The sequence below is a fragment of the Genypterus blacodes genome, unplaced genomic scaffold, assembly GCF_046128005.1.
Source record: "Genypterus blacodes isolate CSIRO-AG114 ecotype Tasmania unplaced genomic scaffold, CSIRO-AGI_Gbla_v1 ptg000017l_1, whole genome shotgun sequence".
Taxonomy (NCBI): domain Eukaryota; kingdom Metazoa; phylum Chordata; class Actinopteri; order Ophidiiformes; family Ophidiidae; genus Genypterus; species Genypterus blacodes.
Window position 1 is genome coordinate 4,581,950 of NW_027466831.1, and position 18,827 is coordinate 4,600,776.

Here is an 18,827-nt window from a genome sequence, read left to right on the forward strand (position 1 = left end):
TCCTTTTTTTATTTCAGATCATGGACATTTTGACTTTGTTACATTGTAGATATAAGTGATGATGGGGATGGTGAGGATGTTTTTTGTAGCCAGTCATAAACTCGTGCTGTCATTTGCACTTTACACTTTACACTCCTAGATTGCCGCTCTAGTTTTCCATTGAGACTTTCCCAGCGCAGTGACTCCCTTCAGACCATGTGGTGCTTTTTGATGGATTGTGATTGTATTCCACAACACCTGATAGACAGCATCTGTGGTGTCACAAAGGAGGATCTGTTGGGGATGAATACCCAGTGATGCTGTTGATAATGTTCATGCCAAAAAAAGGACTGAATCAGGAATCGGGGGGGAAATCCGTATTTGTGCTGAGTTTGCATCAAATGAAGTCTAGCAGACTTTAGTGTTGCACAGTTTCTCAATCTGCTTTACCGTCAACAGTAACACAAAAGCTCTGTTCAGGTTTTGTGTTCTACAATAACATCCCCTGTAACAAACCGTCACAGCCTTGTTCATGCTCCTAATTCAAGTACCAGACTTGATTTTCCTTATTTAACAGCTGTATGTCACATCAGTAACAATCATAATAAAATCATCTTCAAAAACGTTGGACTTCTGTCTTCATCACATTGACCACACTGGATTGAAGAGGCGTTTTTAAAGGTTCAAAAGTCTTTATTGGGGTGTGTCCATCCAGTCGAGCACAGCTGTTGCAGCTGGCTGGCTGTGATATCTTTGGCCCCTGTGTTCAGTCTGCATCACTCAGCAAACTGAAATACACAACGCAGTGATGTTTATTAGCAACCACATATACAGTGTAATAGAATTACTTATGACCACACCGCATCACATGAGAGGGCTGTGTGAGGTCAGCTTCAATGGGGGATTACTCTGAGTCTGTTCTAAGATTAGTTTCACTTATTAAGCCCGCAGGCTAATTTTAATAAATACTCAGAAAGGTCGAACACTTCTGCAGCGTAATGTAATAAAGCTCTCTGATGATATTGTACCGACCTTGCCACCTTGTTCTCGGGTGCGGATGCGGAGCTTGTTGACCTGTGATTCAGCAGTGTCGGCTCTCTCCTCTGCGTCGTCCAGCTCGTGCTGCACCTTCCTGTAGTTAGTCAGGTGGGTGTTTGCGTGCTCCTCCTGCCCAGACAAGGAAAGAAGGAAGCCGGGATAAGAACAGTGATGAGTAACCTTTTAATAGGATGGAATTTGGGGTGTGTGGGCTTTTCACACACTTCAGCTGCTTCAGTGCTTGTTCACACTCCAGTCTTTTAATGAAGCATAGTGCTGAACCCACTGGGCCACCATGCTGAACCACATCATTAAAGCGATATGGACAGCGATTTTCCAAAGTTTCATGATGTTGAGGTCATTACTGTCAGACAAGGTCTCAATGACACACGTTCAGTTCTGCTGCCATCACCATGAAGTAGAAAATGTAGAGAAATCACCTATAGAAGACCACATGAGTGAAGGAGAAGATCTGTTATTGGACTCACCGCTTCTTCCGTCTGCCTCTTGAAACTCTTCACCTTAGCCTGCAGTTTGTCAATGAGGCCCTGCAGACGGACCAGGTTCTTCTTATCCTCCTCAGCCTGCACAAACAGCACAGGGGGAATATTATTGACATGCTTTTTGTTTTGGAATCAGCCCGTGCATTCATGTGTGTGAGAGGCAGTGACAGTCTACCTGATAGGAGAGCTCTTTGATCCTCCTCTCATACTTGCGTACTCCCTTCTGATACTCTTGGCTCTTCTTCTGCTCAGATTCAAGCTCATTTTCCACTTCTTTGATCCTGGCCTCTAGCTTTTGGAGCTGCTTCTTGCCGCCCTTGAGGGCGATCTGCTCAGCCTCGTCCAGGCGCATCTGCAGGTCTTTAATGGTTTGCTCCATGTTCTTCTTCATCCTCTCCAGATGGGCGCTAGTGTCCTGCTCCTTCTTCAGCTCCTCTGCCATCATGGCTGCCTACAAAAACCGAGGATCAGCATTAAAAAGGCATTTTGTTGCAGGTTATGTTTAATTCATTTGAGTATTAAATGTATTCAGGGTACATATTATCTTTTATAATCATGTCTTACATCAGTGATGGCCTTTTTGGCCTTTTCTTCTGCATTGCGACACTCCTGCATAGCATCGTCCACCTCAGCTGACAGCGAGGACAAATCATTCTCCAGCTTCTTCTTCTGGTTAATCAACCCAGTGTTCTGAAGGACAACAAACAATTGCAAAGTTATGATCTGATCTGTCTTTGTTTGTTGCCTTTGGTTTGTAAATCTCCCTGGTAACCACAAGCTGGTATTCAGTAGTCACAAATAAGAGCCAAATGGTTTCATGTTGCTATGACCACTAATGCCCAAGAACAGCAAAAACCTAAAGATATATATGGTAATGATACACATATTAATTAATTTAACATCTACTGGCTGAGCTCCATGCCCCTCCGTACCTGAGAGTGCAGCAGATTGACTCTCTCCGTGGCCTCCAGCAGCTCGTGCTCTGCCAGCTTGCGTGCACGGTCGTTCTGCTCCAGCAGGGCCCTGAGCTCCTCCACCTCGGCCGCCAACAGGTTGTTGCGGCGCTCCGTCACGGCCACCTGCTCCCTCAGCTCATCGTTGTTGTGGATGGTGTCATCCAACTCCAGCTGAACATCCTGGAGCGGCAGATCAAAAGCATAAGCATGGGAATTCAATCCAGATCCAAAGGAAGCAAGTGTTTGTGATTTGAAGGCCAAGTGGACCTGGACTCTGCTACCATCTAGTGGTGACCTGGTGTTAACAAGTAGTCTGAACTAATAATGTCTAAAAATGTAACTATGATTCAGACCCAGTTGCTAACACACACACAATCAAGTCAGAGGTTTATTTTCAATTTCTGATTCATTGTTCTGTGTGGACCGACCTTGATGTGGACCTGCAGGGTCCTGAGGAGCTTCTGGGTGTCTGCTGCCTGCCTGTTCACATGGTTCAGCTGCACCTCCATTTCGTTCAGGTCGCCCTCCATTTTCTTCCTCAGGCGCACTGCCTCGTTGCGGGATCTGGCCTCGGCATCTAGGTTGGCTTGCATTGACTCCAACGTTCTCTGGTGGTTGCGACTACAGGGGGTCAAAGGAGAAGCGGAGAGGAAGATGAGAGGCCAAGATTAACCGAATGCACAGTCGGATCAAACGTTAACATAGGCCAGTGGGACTCACCGAAGGTTGTCGATTTCTTCATCCTTCTCTGCCAGCTTCCTGTCGATGTCGGCCTTCATCTGGTTGAGCTCCAGCTGGATCCGGAGGGTTTTGCTCTCTTCGTGCTCCAGAGTTCCCTGAGCCAGACAAGACGCTTAGTGCTCCATCAGACAAACCATCTCACAGACCACTTCAAGCAGAATTTAGCAAACTGCTTACTTCAACCTCCTCTAGTGCTGCTTGAATCTCACTTTTCTCCATGTCCAGACCCTTCTTCATCTTCTCCAGCTCATGGATGATCTTTGCTCCCTGACTGATTTGATCTGACAGGTCAGCAATCTCCTCTGAGGTAAAGAAGAAGGTTTATTAACATCTGGTTTGCCCTTTCTCAATGTTCAATTTGAATAAGACTGCACGTGCATCACCTTGGAGGTTCTTGTTCTCCCTCTTGATGGTCTCCAGGTGATCCAGGCTCTCCTCGTAGGAGTTCTTCAGTTTAAAGAGCTCAGTGCTCAGACCACGAGACTCTTTCTGAGAGTTCTCCAGCTCTGCCTTGCACTCCTCATACTTCTGTTTCCACTCAGCCAGCACCTGGAGGGGATCAAGAGGCAGATTTGCAGCTTTTAAACAGCATCTGTGTGTAAGTGGACACAGCCATACAAGGGCAGAGGTCATGAGTTGGACACTACATGACATTCTTAACCTCTTACCACTTCTACCAAGTCATCAGATCATAAGACAGATGTACCAAATAACGATGTGACTAATTTGGGTTCTATCCCTTGATGACAGCAGAGGGAATCCTCAGTAATCGTTGTGAACAGGAGTTACATTGCTGGTGTGGATGTGGGCCGCAGCTTCTCTGTGTCACTACCTTATCAAAGTTCCGTTGCCTCTTGTCCAGGGCAGCAGCTGCAGCATTGGCACGCTCCAGGTCAATGACCAGGTCCTCCATCTCCGCCTGGAGGCGATGTTTGGTCTTTTCTAGTGAGGAGCACTTGGCGTTGGAAGTCTCCACCGTCTCCTCGGCCTCCTGCAGACGCGTCACCAGCTTCTTCCTGAGTAGAAGCAGCAGATACGATGCTGTTACGTTCACACACATTGAAAGCCTGCCATGCTAATCTTCATCATGTACGTCAGACTCACTTGGCTTCTTCCAGTTCCTCAGTCCTCTGGATGGCGTCAGTTTCATACTTGGTCCTCCACTGAGCCACCTCGGCGTTGGCCTTAGACAGAGCCCTCTGAAGCTCGGCCTTGGCTTCCTGCTCTTCGTCATACTGCTCTCTCAGCAGATCACAGTCGTGTCTGGATGACTGCAGCGCGTGTGCGAGGGCGTTCTTCGCCTGAGCAGACCAATCATAAAGGGGGAGAGTGATTGTGGTTTAGTTTAGTTTAGTTGAATTGCAGGAACTCCAACACTGAGTCATGCAGAGATGTGTAGCTGACCTTGCTATCCTCCTCCAGCTGCTTCTTGAGCTCCTCCACGTTTTGGCAGAAGGAGTTCTTGCTGCGTTGGAGCTGGGAGACCAAGGCCTCCCTTTCGTCAAGCTTCCTGCCCATCTCGCCTACACAAACAGACAGACAGACTGTAACCATACAGGTCTGTGCTCAATGTTCCTGAGCTTTATGGTAAAGGGCCTTACCGCTCTCCGCCTGAGCTCGGGCTCTTTGAGTGCTGCTTTCATTGAGCTGCCTCTGGAGCTCCTCCGCCTTGGCCTTGGCCTCATTCATTTGATCTTCAAACATACGAGACAGTTTCTCTGAAGTTGCCTGCAGACAAGACATAGAAATGTGGGTTTTTTTGGAAGGAAATGTCTTGCTGTTGATCTGATTTGGCCCCAAATTACTTTAATCTATCAACACATCCTTCCTCTCCCAGTGTTCCTCCTTGTTGTGTATCTACCTTGCCCTTAGAGAGTTGCTCCACATTGGAGGCCAGATCCTCCACCTCCATCTTGGCCTCACTCCTCTCCTTCTCCAGCTTCTGCTTGACGCGCTGCAGGCTGTCGATCTGCTCGCCCAGCTCTGCCACGCTGTCGGCGTGCTTCTTCCTCAAGGTCGCCGCCGTGGACTCGTGGTGCAGCATGGCCTCCTCCAGGTCTCTCCGCAGCTTGAGGAAATCTGCTTCTCTCTTCTTGTTCATCTCAATCTGAGCTGAGGTGGCTCCACCTGCTTCCTCCAGGCGCTCGCTTAGCTCCTCCAGCTCTCGAGCCACGTCCCCGCGCTGCTTCTCCACTTTGGCCCTGCAGGCCCTGTCAGCCTCCAGCTCCTCCTCCAGCTCCTCTATGCGGGCCTGGAGGAAGGTAACAGTTAGTTACTTTAGCATTATGACATTACAATACAGTTCTATGAGACAAAACTAATGCAGTTTCCACCTGTAGCTCCTTTATCTTCTTCTGAAGCTGGATGACTAAGGTTTGCTCATCTTCCATCTTTGTGCTCATCTCATTCAACTCATAGTCTTTCCTGAAAATAAAGATGGTCTCAGTTAATCTCTCCTTCAAAAGCAGGATCACATTTTGTTGAATAGATGAAAGCCTCTCACTTCTTCAGCTTCTCTTCGAGTTGCTGCCTGTCGTTCTCCAGGTCCATCACAGACTCCAGAGAGAGCTTCAGATCTCCCTCCAGCTTACGTCTGACCCGTTCCAGGTCCATACGTATCTTCTTTTCTTGCTCCAGAGAGCTCTCGAGCTGATTCAACAGCAGGGATGGAAATGTGTCAAGTTATATTTCACCTTTGCTTTCATGGTAAATAGCTGCAATAGTATATGTGTGTATGTGTGTGTGTGTGTGTGTGTGTGTGTGTGTGTGTGTGTGTGTGTGTGTGTGTGTGTGTGTGTGTGTGTGTGTGTGTGTGTGTGTGTGTGTGTTCTGTTCTGATTTGTAGCCTTACATCGTCGACTTGTTGCTCCAGCTTGGCCTTGGCTTTGGTCAGAGAGTTGACTTTGTCCTCCTCTGCCTGCAGGTCATCTAGAGTCTGCTGGTGAGCCTCCTGGAGAGCTTTCTTCTCCTTGGTCAGCTTCATAATGGTTTCATCTAAAGCCGCCATTTCCTCAATCAGATTCTTCACCTGGGATTGAAAGAGAGAGAGGATTGAAGTTCCCAGTGTCGTCTTCAGTCGGTCACATGTCAGATTCACTGGATGCGTTTGTTGTTTACCTTGTTCTCAATGGCGTGTTTCTCCTTTTCCACCTTGGCCAGGGTGATCTCCAGGTCGTCGATGTCCTTCTTCAGCTCAGCACACTCATCCTCCAGCTTGCGCTTCTTAGCCATCACGTTAGCGTTCATCTCCTCCTCATCCTCCAGTCGCTCCAGCAGCTCTTTGACTTTGCCTTCCAGCATGATCTTAGCTTTGATGAGCAGATCACAGCGATCCTCTGCATCAGCCAGATTGTCCTGCTCCTGTAGGGAGAGAGAAAATGAAAGAAGATTGTTTAAAATGCATTCTGCTATAGCTTTTGTAATAAGTCCATGTGTTGATGTGTGTCTGAATGTGTGAATATATGTGGGAGGAACTTACAGCCTGCAGCTGTAGCGAGAGGTCGTTCTTCTCTTGGAACAGGCTGACCTGTCTCTCCTCCAGCTCTTTACGTTTGACTTCAGACTTCTCCAGAGCCTCCTTCAGCTTGGCCATTTCCTCCTTGAGAGCGGCCATCTCTTTCTCTGTGGCAGCGCTCCTCAGAAGAGGCTTGATTTTGAAGAAGAGCTTCATCCAGGGCCAGTGCTTCACGGCGTTGAAGGCCCGGATGTTCCACTGGATAATCATCAAAGCCTCCCTGGGAGAAATTCAAGGAAAGATTGAAAGGTTTAATCACTTTTCTGACTGGAAATGCAGTCAAAGGGGTTTTGTTTGTAATTTATTCTCCCTGATCATTGGTTGTTTTGTAATTTTTTATTGTTTGTAATATGAGGTTCAGTCGGGAAACTTGGTCTTCATCTGGAAGTTTATCTCAGCCTCAGCCCAGTGATTACAGATGAACATTTGTTTTCTGTTTTGTCCATTGTCCCTGATAGTCGTAAAATAAGGTAAAAATAAATCTGCTGTTATGTATTTCAAACAGGGCAGCATATTAGTTATACTGTAGCTTTGGCAGTGTGGCGTCTCACACCCTAAATATGGACCTGAAGCAGATTGGTCAAGGACTCCTTGTCAGTGTTTAGAGGGTGAGTGTGAGCGAGTGCGGGGCTGTGGAGGAGCTATGATGGGAGGCGCCTGAGTGAGGGTGGGGGAGCTGATTGCATTCTTGACATGACTCCATGCCGGGTGCCTCTCAAAGGTGAGCGTCCCTGTGTTTATTTAGAAACTAAATCCCTCTGTCCGACGGCAGGCTTTAATCCTCTGTCGCCTGCCACATATCCCATCAATGCACTCACTTAGAAGTACAGGCGCCGGGGACAAAAGGGGCCAAGGGCCATCGGGCATCCAGGGAGAGAGAGGGGGGTGGGAGGGTGGAGGGTCGTATTTTTAGGGAGGGCCCAAGCAGCTGCTGCCTGACACATGTCGCCACCTGGCTCTGAGGACACCGTCAGCATTGTATAACGTAGAGAGAGAGCCGATGGAGAGACCTGTGAGAAGGGGTGTACGTGTGTGTGTGAGCGAGAAAGAGATGGATGGGGGGCCCCTATTACCACTAGGGCCACACACATGCCCGGTAACCATACAAGGACAAGCACACGCCTCACACACGCTGATAACACTGCCCTTGCATGCCGCACATACTCCAGCCAGGGAGTGAACACTGAGGTATCGTGTGTCATAAAACCCAAAGCCTCACAGCTGATCGAGTTGCTATTGAACCTGTTTGAGCGATTTCCTGGCAGTACTGTGATCTAATTCGGAATATCGCTCGTTCATTCAGGTTCATAGACGAACACGCTCGTCTGTGATCTTTGCCGATCCAAATGAAAGTCACCTTCTCTCCATCATCTTCTGCAGCTCCAGCCTCATGATCTTCCTACGAGCGGCAGCCTGCAGGAGCGTCAGGACTTTGGCCAGACGCTCGTCCCTCAGCTCCTCCAGGTGACCCAGCAGGCCGGCCTTGAAGAACACCTGCGACCAAAAACCAAGAGTGGAGGGGAGACGAAAAGAAAGAAAGATTCACCTGGGGCTCCAACATTGTTTACAGGTGGAGAAAGTGCCTCATATTCTCTGGCTACCTTTGTGTGTCCAAATCTGTACTGGTTGTGGTCGATGTCCAAGGAGCCAAGAAGCTTTTCTGAAGCTTTCCTGCTGTCCACAAACTTGTCATCAGGGATGGCGTGGGGGTTCAGGATGCGATAGCTGAGCGAGTGAGGGAGTAAGAACACGTGTTTAGGGACGGATTCTCAGGATTGAAGCTGTGGCGATATCCAGGACACGTTTGCATCTTGTCTCTCCTTCTCTCACCGCTGCTTGAACTCAGCATAGACCATTCGGTTGGGGAAACCCTTTCTGCAGATCCTGATTCCCTCCAGCACGCCGTTACATCGCAGCTGGTGCAGGACGAGGAAGGAGTCAATGATCCCTGCACAGAAGGAAGAGTTAGCTTCAAACATGAGCTTTGTCCCCCCCGGAGCTCCTGACGATGTGATGCAGTGAGGCCTGTGCTGTTAGCTGTGCTCTCACCTGGAGTCTTGGTCTCATTAGGGATGATGCAGCGGACAAAGTGGGGCTGGGTGCTGCGTAGGTTGGTCATCAGCTTGTTCAGATTTTCCTAAAGGCGACAAAAGTTCCCATTAAATAACAGATTTGTCCTTGGTTCAACAGATCCCACATGTGAGGCGTCTGGTGACAGTGACCTGTGCTCTCCACGTGTCCTTCATGTGTAGGAGGAGAGGAGCCAGCACAGACTTAAAGTGATGTTCATGTGATCATTGCCCTAAACATCACTGCAAGTCTTAACTGCCTCCGTCCCCGATCATGGCCGCAATCTCACGTGCATCCGGAAAACGTTCGGTCACGATTCAGACAAACGTCAGCCTACATCATGCATGTCTCACCTTGTGAAGCTGGGAGACAGTCTGGAAAGAGGCGCCTTTCTTCCTCTTTTCTTTGCTGCCATGCCTCTGTTCAACTGTTGCATATAAATGAGCAGAGCGGTTAATAAGTTGTCCCCCCCGCCCCTGTGTGCCAGACCTTCTCAGAAATTGTCACACACTGTACCTGAGTCTGAGCTCACGTAGCTCTCGTACAGAGCGGCCAGCAGCTTGTTGGCAGACTTCTGGAAACACAGGACCACGGTCTCGTTCAGCGGGTCTTTGTTTTTGTCCAGCCAGCCAAAGATGTTGTACGGCACCTGCAGAGCACAGCGAGGCCGTCAGCATCTTAACACTACTGAATTCTCTCTGTAGGAATCATGGTTGGATAATGATAAAGCTCTCACCACTCCGGCGTAGTGCAGCAGCTCGAAATGGGCCTCGTACTTGCGCCTCTTGTCTGGCCGAGGCTTCTGGAAGTTAGCGGACTTGCCGAGGTGATTGTCGAACATCTTGGCCTTGAAGCTGCTGTCAGAGGCCTTTGGGAACATGCACTCCTCTTCAAGGATGGACATTATGCCCATCGGCTGGAGGAAGAGCAGGTTGTTAAACAGTTGGATGGTTGAACGGTGCGACAACTACACCTGATGCAAATCAAACACATCACCTACTTTTTCGATGAGATCGATGCAAGCCTGAAGGTCCAGGCCAAAGTCGATGAAGGTCCATTCTATGCCCTCCTTTTTGTACTCCTCCTGCTCCAGCACAAACATGTGGTGGTTGAAAAACTGTTGCAGTTTCTCGTTGGTGAAGTTGATGCACAGCTGCTCAAAGCTGTTGAGCTGCAGTGAAAGAGGAAGAAACAGGTGTTTAGGGGGAAATGTAAGCGGTTACAGGCATAAGTACGAGTATAGCTCACAAAAATTCGTCCTGCACTATCGCAAGTCTACCAAGGGCTGTATTCTCCTGAAGAATAACTGCAGCACACACCAACTTACGTCAAATATCTCAAATCCGGCGATGTCCAGCACTCCTATGAAGTGCTGGCGGGGGAGGGAAGTGTACAAAGTCCGGTTGATGCGTCCGACGAGCCATTTGAACATACGATCGTAAGTGGCTTTGGCCAGAGCGCCGACGGCGTAAGTAACCTACAGCACCCACGCACACATGGGAGGAACACAGCTGTCATTCATGCGGTAACCCTCTGTTGCTTAGATACCAGATTCTCATGTATGGAGTGTATTGATCGATCAAGGACTTAGTGGCCGTCTCTCACCAGCATGGAAGGATGGAAGCAGAATGAATGGAACCTTAGAGACTGAATTTAATGGTGTTGTGTTCATTCTTATTTTCTATTTGACATATTGGTGGATTTATTGATCAATTAATTGATTTCCCACCACTGATTACTGTGTCACATGGGTTTGTATCAAAATAATCATTTTGTCCGTCCTTTGTCTGTGAGATGATGCGTATCATTTAAGAAAAACAACAGACAGTATTTCCTCACCTGTTCAACATTCTGTCCCTTCACCACGTACTCGTTGCCGACCTTCACCCTGGGGTGAAGAAGGCCCTTGATGAGGTCGGCTGAACTGACACCCATCAGGTAAGAGGCCTTGTCTGCACCTGGCGAGCAGCAGCAAATAGAAAGGAAAAGAATGAGCGTATCACAGATTGTTGCTTTACGTACTTTTAATAATGTAGCAGCAGGTCAGTGATGATTGTTTTGTAATGATCTACAATCTAAAATAATCTATAATCTCTCTGTAAAGGCTAATTATGAGGAGATACTTACTCTAGTTCTGATGCATAAGAAGCTATAGAATTTGAATCCTGAGTAAAGTAATCTGCCTGTTGCTCCACTCTTAGCCGGTTACCCGTTCTTACTTTCAGTGCCGTCAGCCTCCGCCTGCTCCTCCCGCTGCTTCTGCTTGAATTTCATGTTCCCAAAATGCATGATGGCTCCCACTATTTTATAGCAGCCATACTTCTCATCGGGCAGGAAGCCAAGGATGTCCATGGCATGCTGTGGAGAGGCCAGGAATTAGTTGTGGTATCACTTGGTAGTAGTCGGTGCTGTAATCAAAGGCAGCCGAATATCTCTCCCTGCCGAAAGGACAAAAGCTCTCACGTCAGTCGCCATCAGCTCCTGTCCATCATCTAAGTTATCCACGGTGGTCACGCCCTGGGAGCAGAAGTGGTAGTCATACGGGTTGGAGGAGACCAGCAGCATGTCTGGAACATAGAGATTATGGAATCATGTGTGGCGTGTTTATTTGGAGCGCCGCCGCAGAAGGGCCTGAGATACGGACGGCACTGACAGACTCACCCAGGAGCTCCGGCTTCTTTTGAGACATGATCTGGTAGTAGATGTGGTAGCTCCTCTCACCAGGCTGCTGGAATATCACTCTGGATTTTTCCAGAAGATCTGAAAGTCAGAAAGAGGAGGAGCAACTTCACATTAACACAGGAAACAATGAGACAACACAAAATCACTAACACTAGCACTATTAACTCACATATATCAATATCAGATGAGGCCAGTTTGCCACTGGGACCAAAGTGGATCCTGATGAACTTTCCCTGTAGAAAAGGAACACACACACACATGCACAGGACACAGTTATACACTAACAAATGGAAAGAATTTTAAACTGAATTAAATACAGCAGAGTTTTCACATGTGAGGTGTTTTACAGATACTCACAAAACGGGATGAATTGTCATTCCTCAGTGTTTTGGCGTTCCCAAACGCCTCCATGGCGGGGTTTGCCTCAATGATTCGATCCTCCAGAGTGCCCTGAGAGAAATAAAGTATATAAAATGTTAAGATGCCTAAACTCAGTGTGAACATATACAGTATGTCTTTATTTATTCTACAGCTGTAACTCACCCCTGTTTGAGTTGCAGGACTTAACTGTAAAAAGTATAGAAGTAAAAACGTGAGTGTGATCTCGTTTCTGATGTCAGAGCAGCAAAGACACTTTCAAAGCCACAAGGGAAATTATGGAACAACCAGAAAATGAGGTACTGATTGTTAAATCTGTGGTAAAAAACTGATGGCCACTTTGTTTATGTGATGAACGGAGCCACTCAGTGAAGTGTGGTGGACAAAATGGGGACACAAGGGAGAAAATGGGAGGAAAAATGAAACAATCAAACAACAAATCAAAAGCAAAAATCAAAGGAAATGGGCAGCAAATGGAAAAGTCGGAGCTATTCCCGGGTTAATTCATATTTCTAAAAAGAAAAAGGACTAGCATGGAAAGGGGAAAAAGAATTCAAAAATCAATAATAAAGCAGAGTAGAGTGGCTACACAACAAATGAGGGTCAAGAGTCAGACATGAATGTACAGTAATCAGTTATGACATTCACCAGAAAAAGGTTTGGAATGGATGTGGTTTAAGGGAAAAACACTGAAGGATTCCGGGGATTAAAAAAAACAAAAGAAGAAAACAGCAAAAATGCTTGAAAATGGGGTGGGTGGGGAACAAATGTGCCATATTGGCCTTACTCCTTTCTTAGCAGAGGTTTCCCCAAGAGCTGCCACAATGGCAAAATACTGAATGACACGTTTGGTGTTGACAGTTTTGCCAGCACCGGATTCTCCGCTATAGGAGTGTGAAAAATAAAATATTGTGGATAAAACAGGTCAAAATGTGTCACACACCAGGCAAAAGCTAGTGTAAAGCAAGAAATGACACTGCATGTTACAAGAGAGGATAAAAAAGAAATAAGAAAGAGAAAAAGAATACGTGAACAGATTTCATTCAAAGCAGAAAGACTTTGGAGTGAAAAATGTCAAAACTTAATCAAGAGGCTGTGTGAGGGTGTAAAATACAAATGCTCACAGTTACAAGCTTTCTGGTGTTTCTACTGTACAACTAGACCAGAAAACATTTACATTTAGTAAAAGAAGTATTTACTTACGTGATGAGCATGGACTGATTCTCTCGATCTGATGAGGAGAGAATGATAGAGAGTGAACTCCTCTGACTCTGACCGCACACACAAACCAGCGCTGAATCTGAGCCTTTACACAGGCATGTTTGCTATATGTTCAACATATATACTCACTGCGCAGCATATCATTGTAGGCATTGTCTGCTATGGAGTAGATGTGTGGCGGTGACTCGGACCGCCGTTTGCCTTTGTAGGCAGCGACCACAGGGGCTGTGTAGACAGGCAGCCATTTGTATGGATTCACTGTCACACAGAAGAGTCCAGAGTAGGTCTGAGGCAAGAGGAGAACAGGAGCAGATGAAGGAAGCTGCTTTTACATCACATACGGTATAACTAAGCAACAGTCCCATTTCTATTCCAACTGCTGAGCTACTGACAGGTTGACATTGGCCCAACTTACAGTTCAACTGTGTAATACAATCCGGGGGAATCACGCCCCTCAGTGAAGTACCATCAGTCCATAATGGGATACTCACATAGATCATCCAGGCAGAGTAGCGTCTGCGCAGGTTGTAAAGCACTGAGGCCTCATTGAGGTGGGTCAGCATGGCCATGTCCTCGATCATGTCAAATTTAGGAGGATTCATCCGCTGGATGTCTCCGTCCTTCACTGTCAGGGTCTGGAAAGACAGACACGGGCAGGAGAGAGGTCTTTATTGCAGGTTTGGTTCAATACTGCAGAATAGAGAGAAAAGACGACAAAACGGACACAGGGCTGATTCGTTACCTTTCCACCTTTGGTCTCAACGACGACTTTGTCTCCGCTGAGTTCCTTAATCTCGATCTCAATATAAGCATCTTTTTCATCAGGGATCCACGCTCGCTTTTTACCTGTAATGGAGCAGCAGAATGTGTTAAATGAGTGTTTGGAAGAGGACAACAGCTCAAAAATCCAGATGTTGGAATAGTATACAAAAGAAATGAATAGACTGCACACAGAAAGTCACCACAAACCAGATTATGTTGCAAATATACTCATCTCATCAGGTCTGTTAATATTATAAACTTAAAATCAACATAAGAGGTTGAAATGGTTTTGTAAAGCAATGTACAATTTTCCTACAGGGATATAATTTCTCACCTCACGTTGTTTGAAGTCAAGCACGATTATAAAACCCAAAATCAACTAACTGACTGACTTTTAAACACATTAAATAACACTTTTAATACAGTTTCCTTCTACCAGGCCTACCTACCGTCAAACGCGATGGTTTGCGCCGCCAGAAGCTCCATGTCCGTTTTGCGTAAAAACGGCGCAGCCTCCCCGAACTCACTTGTGTCATAGCGCGACATGGTGGCAACTCGTCCCCGGCCGTGAACCGGGCTGACAACCGCTGAAGCAGACAGAGGAACTCCTTTGATAAGAAAGCAAATCTCAGCATTAGAGTTAGTAGGCTCTGAGTGTGTTACAGCTGCTACTTCATGCGTTCGTGTCCGTTCGTTTCCTTTTGTTGATGAAAACGACGCGCGAAACCAAACGCAGCTGCTGTGTGCGTAAAAGCGCAATTCCACTGTCTCCAAATCACAAATTGCTAAACTATGACAGCGCACAGCGGAGGGAATAACACGTGTGAGCGCACTGAGTGAAGACAGAAGTTAATAACACATGGAGCAGACCGCGCGTAAAATGCGTAATGATCAACCAACATACAAAACCAAAACTTCTCTACTGACCTTAGGACGATCACAACGAAATCACAGCTTGGTGAGTCGTGTCCTCCTTTTATATTGTGTTTCTCAAGGTCACGGTCAGTGGACATTTGTCCCTCATTAGCATATGCCGCCACCTCCTCCGACGCCTATTGGTGCTGACTGCTTGTCTCAATTGACACAAAAGGAAAGCTACGTTTTTGTCATTGTGCTAAACTCAAGGCGGCTATTTTTGTATCTCAGTTATTTTGTGCACTGTACATAGAGCAGGGGAGTGTGTGTGTGAGAGGAGCATCCCTGCAGGGGGCATTTTTGGTGCTTTAGATTATGAAAGGCAGCCATCACTGGATAGAACACAGACCGAATCCAGAGCCTTGAGTTTGATGTTCTTATATAAAACAGCACAACAACAAGGTCAGAATATCTCAAACTTCATCTTTGATTCACATTTCAGTTGGAATTTCTGAATTCCTCATTTCGGCGTCTAAGTAATTGGCCCTGCAACTTTTTGTGTTGTCCAGCGCCCACATGGGTGTTTGCTATTGTGCGTGTCCACAGAGGATGCAACCTTAGAAGAAGAGATTATTTCAGGAGCCGTGTGTCATTAAACATGGTACTATAAATACGCAAGATAATATTAATAGCGTGAAACATGGCGTACTGCTCTTACTATACAATAATATGCAGCGCCTGGTGTCAATTCAAACCCAATCACGTAGAATTCAACATGTATGCCCCCTCAGAAAGGACAAAGGAATCTAAATTTTACATATTTTTCAGGATAAAGTCATGATCTGCACTATTTGGAGTTGTAACCACTACAATTTGACAGTCCTACATCCGCTGATAGCAGATTGTGCGATATGAAAGTATAGCGGCTGTAAATGTGTGTATCCAGTGAATCTGGCACGAGCGTTGCGCCTCTCACACTCTGGCCCCACCAGATCTGACCTTCAGAGCAAAGGGAGAGGTTGGTGCCTGGTATGAGAGCAGGGTGACAGTGCAGTGTGGGGGGAGGGAAAGGGGACCACAGTTTCTCAGAATAGACAAAGCCAGAGTCCAGCATTCCTGATAGGGAGATTGACTGTTAACTGTTGGCTGTGTCCAATTCGGAATAAGTCACATAGATAAGCTAAATCAGTCGTCCGCTGCCAATAGAGGCGTGTTAGCTTGTACAGAAGGAGGGCGGTTGTACTGTTAATGGCACATGGCGTCTTGCTTTTGTGGATATGCCAATCTAGAAGATGACACGCAGACATAAAGACGTGTGGATGTACGGACGCACACGCAACAGAGTATGTTTGTGACAGAAAACAGCCCGAAAGAGCTCGCCGGGCAGCCATCTTTGTTGACGGGCGCTATCTGTTGCCGTGGCAGGCCGAGAGGTGTTGCCGTGATGGCCTAAACTTTCTTGGGCATCAGTCAGATAGAGCCGGGCCCGAGCTATTCTGGGACGAGGGGCTCTTCAGAGTAGCAGAGGCTGGTTTATGTACTATGTCACTTGCTGCACCGTTTGAAAAGCTGGCATGCTGATAACACATGAGGAGGAGATGAAGCCCAAAGTCCCCAGAGCTGCTGGCTTTAAATAAGTCCACATGCTGCACCACGTAAACACACACACAGACACAAACACGTACTGTAGTGTGTGTGTGTGTGTGTGTGTGTGCGTGCGCACTGTTAGCGTCGTCCCATAGCACATCTCTCTGCACAGCTATACTGCAACAGCTGAGTCCTCAGACCGGCAGCTCTCCTTACATCCCCGGTGTTTTTCAAAATCATTTAGAGTCTAAACTTTGTTTTGATTATTAGACATTTGCGCAGCTCAGATTTACCCTCACATCTAAAATGACCAAAGTAAAGTCCAGCTGAAGGCATCACCTCAAACACGATGAGACCAAGTCAGCCCTTCAGTTTGGGGATTGGCTGGATGGCGACATTTGCGACATTTTGGACATCAAGGCTTGATCTCGGGGTCGCTCACAGTTGTTTTAGATCATCATGCACTGAATGCCAGCAGGCTTAGGCAGTGAGATAGAGAGAGATTGGGCATTATGAGTGTGGTCATTCTCAGCAGTGTGTAACAGTACATCTCTCCTAATGTGAGAGCTGCACGGGTGCCACTGTGTAGAAACAGGATTACCAAAGAGGGATACAAACTAACTCCACAAACAATTAGAAATAGATATTTGGTCACATGTAGCATCTATCTATCTATCTATCTATCTATCTATCTATCTATCTATCTATCTATCTATCTATCTATCTATCTATCTATCTATCTATCTATCCCTGTATATGTACATTTTCTCTTTGGACTCTAAACATGGTGCCAGTGAAGCAGCCTTTCATTTTGGATCAAAGCGTTCATGGCTGGTGGATATTTCAGTAATCGCCTCGTGCCTGCCCACAATACCTTGCAGCAACTGTGTGGGCTCAGGCCTTAGCCGGCGGTTCATCAGAGTGGAGACGGGCAGACGCGTGGCACAAACACAGTCTAAAGCCCCAATTACGCTGCAGGCCGAGCTCTCTCCACACCCACTCTAACCCACGAAACTACACACACACACACACACACTGAAGAGTTAATCAGTCTTTTACCAGCCGGTTTGGGACAGGATACCTCAGCTATTAGCCGGTGGCTCCAGACAATAGCCTGTCTCTCATTGTGTTAAGTTGCGGTCTGGGTCAGTGGGCCCGGCCGGCCCGGCCAGCCCTGCCCTCAGTATGCACGGCAGCCCTCAGCTGTCTTTCTATTTCAGGAGTATGGAGGCATACTTCAGCCCTGCTGGGGCATCAGAGACAATGGGCATGCTGCCTTATCCAAACACAGGCCCGCAGACAATCTGACGCACTCCAGGATCTCAGTGAGAGCCCCGCTGCAGCCCCCTCCTGCCCATTAAACCAGCAGTAAGGGGTTAACAAGGCTGCACGAACACTTCGACACATCACTCAGAGGGTGGAAGGCTCCTCTAAACAGCCATGACCAATAAAGAGATTCAATAATTAAGTGTTGTGTAATGACAGAGTGGAACGTGAAGGAGAGTAAACAAAACAAAAGATCATCAAACGATTCACCTTGAAGTGATAAAAAACGGAAGTAAATTCATGCTTTAAATCTTCACAGGGAGCAACGACCTGATGTACACACAGTACAACCAAACGGGCGTGTTTCAGTCACACTGGTGGATGTTTCCATGTCTTGTCTGTTAGCAGCATGGAACCGATGTCACATTGAAACTAAAGGGGAATCTGTAACTATACACATTAGCTTTAAGCCGACTCTCCTCTACGATTTCGAGCCGGTGTGTGTGAGTATTAAGGTTCCAGCGAAATCAAGCGTTCTAAAGAGCAGTCCGTGACTTCAGTTGCTCTGCTTAACTTTAAATAGACTTGGACGGGAAGCCAGTGTGGCTGCTTTGAAAGACCTTCATTTAGTGACCTACAGCATCTCACTGTCAGGGTGGACATAGCTTCACCTAATTTACTGTCAGTCCCGTTGGGGGTCCGGGGGTCTGACGTCCGGGGATGCAGGTGGTTGTGTGCGGCCTCTGACCGTAATTGCTGTTTAGACAGAGCTGCTGTCACAATGAGAAGCATGTCAGCGAGCCGCGTGGGGGCTCTTTCACAGTTTACACAGGCTCCAAGCGCTCGTATATTTCCTTTATACACACACGTGTGCCTGCATTCACGCATTCGCACGCACCGACATGTACACACACAAACACTGACAGCCACCGCCAATGTCAGCATCATAGCCGCAGAAGACAGCGGCACCTGTCGCCCGTGGCAACTGCTCAAACACAGACACACAAGCGGCTGACTGGCAGTGCATGTGTTACGCCAGCAAATAGTTTGTTCAATTAGTTCAGCAGTGTGGCGACACAATGGTTCAGTTAGTTGCCAGCGTATATTATAGCGAGCAGACGCTGGACGTTCAAGGTTAAGGTCAGCTGGTCTGAAGGGGATGGGGAGGTGATCGGGAAAGTGGTTATGTCATGAAACTAAATATTAACACATAAGCACAACTGTTGCTCCTTACTACAACATATGACTTCATAAAAGATCATCGATGCAAGAATG

The 18,827-nt window shown here is 47.1% G+C and overlaps 1 protein-coding gene across 1 annotated transcript; it reads right to left on the reverse strand.

The window, feature by feature from the left end:
• Window positions 1-948: 948 nt before the first annotated feature.
• On the reverse strand, window positions 949-14,390 carry myh7ba (myosin, heavy chain 7B, cardiac muscle, beta a). Its single transcript, XM_076141366.1, has 40 exons — window positions 14,294-14,390; window positions 13,825-13,928; window positions 13,574-13,717; window positions 13,212-13,368; window positions 13,065-13,092; window positions 12,649-12,745; window positions 11,841-11,933; window positions 11,653-11,716; window positions 11,463-11,561; window positions 11,265-11,368; window positions 11,021-11,159; window positions 10,641-10,759; window positions 10,129-10,278; window positions 9,802-9,972; window positions 9,538-9,717; window positions 9,318-9,450; window positions 9,155-9,228; window positions 8,781-8,868; window positions 8,562-8,679; window positions 8,333-8,456; window positions 8,089-8,225; window positions 6,696-6,951; window positions 6,335-6,577; window positions 6,069-6,245; window positions 5,721-5,866; window positions 5,551-5,641; window positions 5,079-5,468; window positions 4,819-4,945; window positions 4,622-4,740; window positions 4,322-4,518; window positions 4,050-4,233; window positions 3,601-3,766; window positions 3,395-3,519; window positions 3,197-3,312; window positions 2,905-3,097; window positions 2,453-2,656; window positions 2,085-2,210; window positions 1,696-1,971; window positions 1,506-1,601; window positions 949-1,146 (listed from the first exon to the last, which is right to left on the reverse strand). Exons 1-40 carry the CDS (start codon window positions 14,388-14,390, stop codon window positions 949-951), a joined length of 5,850 nt encoding a protein of 1,949 aa, XP_075997481.1.
• Window positions 14,391-18,827: the final 4,437 nt, after the last annotated feature.

Coding starts and splice junctions, on each gene's coding strand:
- myh7ba (XM_076141366.1), bottom strand. CDS start 14,390: ATGTCGCGCTATGACACAAGTGAGTTCGGGGAGGCTGCGCCGTTTTTA. Junction 13,369..13,573: donor ACTCTGCCTGGATGATCTAT/GTGAGTATCCCA, acceptor CTCTTGCCTCAG/ACCTACTCTGGACTCTTCTG. Junction 12,746..13,064: donor AATCAGTCCATGCTCATCAC/GTAAGTAAATAC, acceptor ACACTCCTATAG/CGGAGAATCCGGTGCTGGCA.